Source organism: Nylanderia fulva, unplaced genomic scaffold (assembly GCF_048542155.1).
Source record: "Nylanderia fulva isolate GAGA-0341 unplaced genomic scaffold, ASM4854215v1 Scaffold554, whole genome shotgun sequence".
In the NCBI taxonomy this organism is placed as follows: domain Eukaryota; kingdom Metazoa; phylum Arthropoda; class Insecta; order Hymenoptera; family Formicidae; genus Nylanderia; species Nylanderia fulva.
In genome coordinates, this window is record NW_028190648.1 from 11,915 (window position 1) to 14,437 (window position 2,523).

The window sequence follows — 2,523 nt, forward strand, 5'->3', positions numbered from 1 at the left end:
ACCCAAAAGAACCCGAAACAACGAGGCACGAACCCGAAACAACGAGGCACGAACCCGAAACAACGAGGCACGAACCCGAAAGAACCCGAAACAACGAGGCACGAACCCGAAAAAACCCGAAAGAACCCAAAAGAACGAGAATTTAACTCAAAAAAAACAAGGCACGAACCCGAAACAACGAGAATTTAACCCGAAAGAACCCGAAACAACGAGGCGCGAACGCAAAAGAACCCGAAACAACGAGGCACGAACCCGAAAAAACCCGAAACAACGAGGCACGAACCCGAAAGAACCCGAAAGAACGAGAATGAATAGTGAAAATAACAACGAGCAACATAGTTTGGAGAGACGGCAGTTGGTAAACGAGTTGCACGCGTCAGCGAGAAAAAATTTCCCTCGAAGACATGTCATAGTGCGAGGATACGATGATTTGTGGCAAGCCGACATTGTCGAGATGCGTCCATACTCCCGTTTCAACAGAGGTTACCACTACATACTCACCATCATCGATGTGTTGAGCAAGTATGCGTGGGCTGTACCACTCAAGAGTAAAGGAGGAAGCGAGACAGCTGACGCAATCGCCAAGATAATTCGGGATAGCAAGAGATGCCCGAAAAACATGCAAACCGATAACGGAAAGGAATTTTACAATGCCGATGTGCAACGACTTATGCGAAGACATGACATTAATCACTATTCTACATATTCGATATTGAAGGCGTCGGTCGTCGAGCGATTCAATCGCACACTAAAGAACGATATGTGGAAGATGTTTACGCTGAATGGTACTTACAAGTGGTTCGACATGCTGCCACGTCTCGTATCAGATTACAACGGACGCAAGCATCGAACGATTGGTATGCGACCCGCCGACGTTACCCCCGCGATCGCCGAAAGACTCTTGGCTACCGTGTACAATCGTGTAAAAATCGCGGGTCCGGCAAAGTTCAAAGTAGGTGATCAGGTACGCGTCAGCAAGTACAAACAACTTTTCGAGAAGGGATACACGCCAAATTGGACAACCGAGGTGTTTAAGATTGTTAAAGTGCAGCATACTAATCCCGTAACATATCTACTCGAGGATTATCACAAGACATCTATCGCTGGAGCGTTTTACGAGCATGAGCTGCATCGTGCAAATTATCCGGATGTGTACCTCGTGGAGAAAATACTGCGCAGGAGGGGTGACGAGGTTTATGTGAAATGGCTGGGATTCGACAGTTCGCACAACTCTTGGATACATAAAAACAATGTTATTTAATGTATTTTATTCAATCATTGTATAACAATATATATATTGTATAACATATGAAATATATGAAATATATAACAAAATATATATAATTCTCATTAATACGTCCTTACAATATAATTTATTTACAACGGTATTCGATAATGTCCCCACGGCAAGGTGTCGGTCGAATCAGGTACGACATACCGCTTGTCGTCGTAGGGACTTAGAGCAATTTTCGTCTCGCTGATGGTATACACTTTATGCAATTTCGATCTTATACATGACTGTTGACGCGTCATTTCAATCTTGTCATTAAGACAGCGTGTATAATCGTCGAATGTTATACTACGCGCTACGACGTTACTTTTGACACCTTTTGCCTTTTTAGTGTCCTTTTTACCATCCACCCGCAAAGCATACATTTTTGCTCTAAGCCCGACGAATTCGGTCATTATCGCGCCGTTATTCTCATCTTTCATCAGACCCGGCACCTTTTTATTCGCGAGCGGTATACCGTACGCATTATTCGCGGCGTAATCGCTGGTATCGAATCGAGCGATGTCGCGTTTCAAATTTTCATAGACATCCTGACATTTAATTTGATATATTAAACTATCCGTGTCGGTGTACATTACTCTACAATAGTCACGATAGAGCGGTGACATGTATTCGTGGTGAAATTCATAAAGACATACTTTTGATACGTCGAGTATGCACATGCCGACGTAGATTGGTTTGTAGAATTTAACTTCGAGTTTGCGTAATTCTATGGCAACTAATTTTTCCGAAAATATGCTTGTACTATGAAAATTTGGTTTAGCGATCATTGCCTCCGCACCGTACCGTCCGTCCCATTTTGTTAATAATTTTACATCCATATGATTGCGCACATTTTCCATCGTCTTGCCAAATACCGCATTATTCATCAATTTATATAAATTTTTTTCAAAATCGTTTTTCGCTCGTGTTCTAAACTGTGTGTTAAGTTCGATGTATTTTTGAAGCCACGCTGACTGCGTGAATTGTAGTATGCGATATATTTTTGTTATGCGTAGCCCGTGGCGCGTGCACTGCTGCAGATTACGATAGTGTATTACGTAGCGCTTCTTATCGTAAAGCGTTGCTAGGAGTTTATATTCCCGCTTGCCGGGCGGCTTATCGCGCGTCGGGCAAAACGGTAGGTCAATGTGCGCGTCATGAAGATGCTGCGGATACTCTAAATCTACTTCGAGAACATAGCCTATAGGCGAATCGAACGCGATAGATGATACGTCAAAATTCGATTTACT

General features: G+C 43.1%; 1 protein-coding gene across 1 annotated transcript; it reads right to left on the reverse strand.

Moving 5' to 3' along the window:
• Window positions 1–1,251: 1,251 nt before the first annotated feature.
• Window positions 1,252–1,866, reverse strand: LOC146721079 (uncharacterized). The gene has a single exon (XM_085487464.1). The coding sequence runs from the start codon at window positions 1,864–1,866 to the stop codon at window positions 1,378–1,380; it is 489 nt and encodes a 162-aa protein (XP_085343590.1). The 3' UTR covers window positions 1,252–1,377.
• Between the last annotated feature and the right edge of the window lie 657 nt (window positions 1,867–2,523).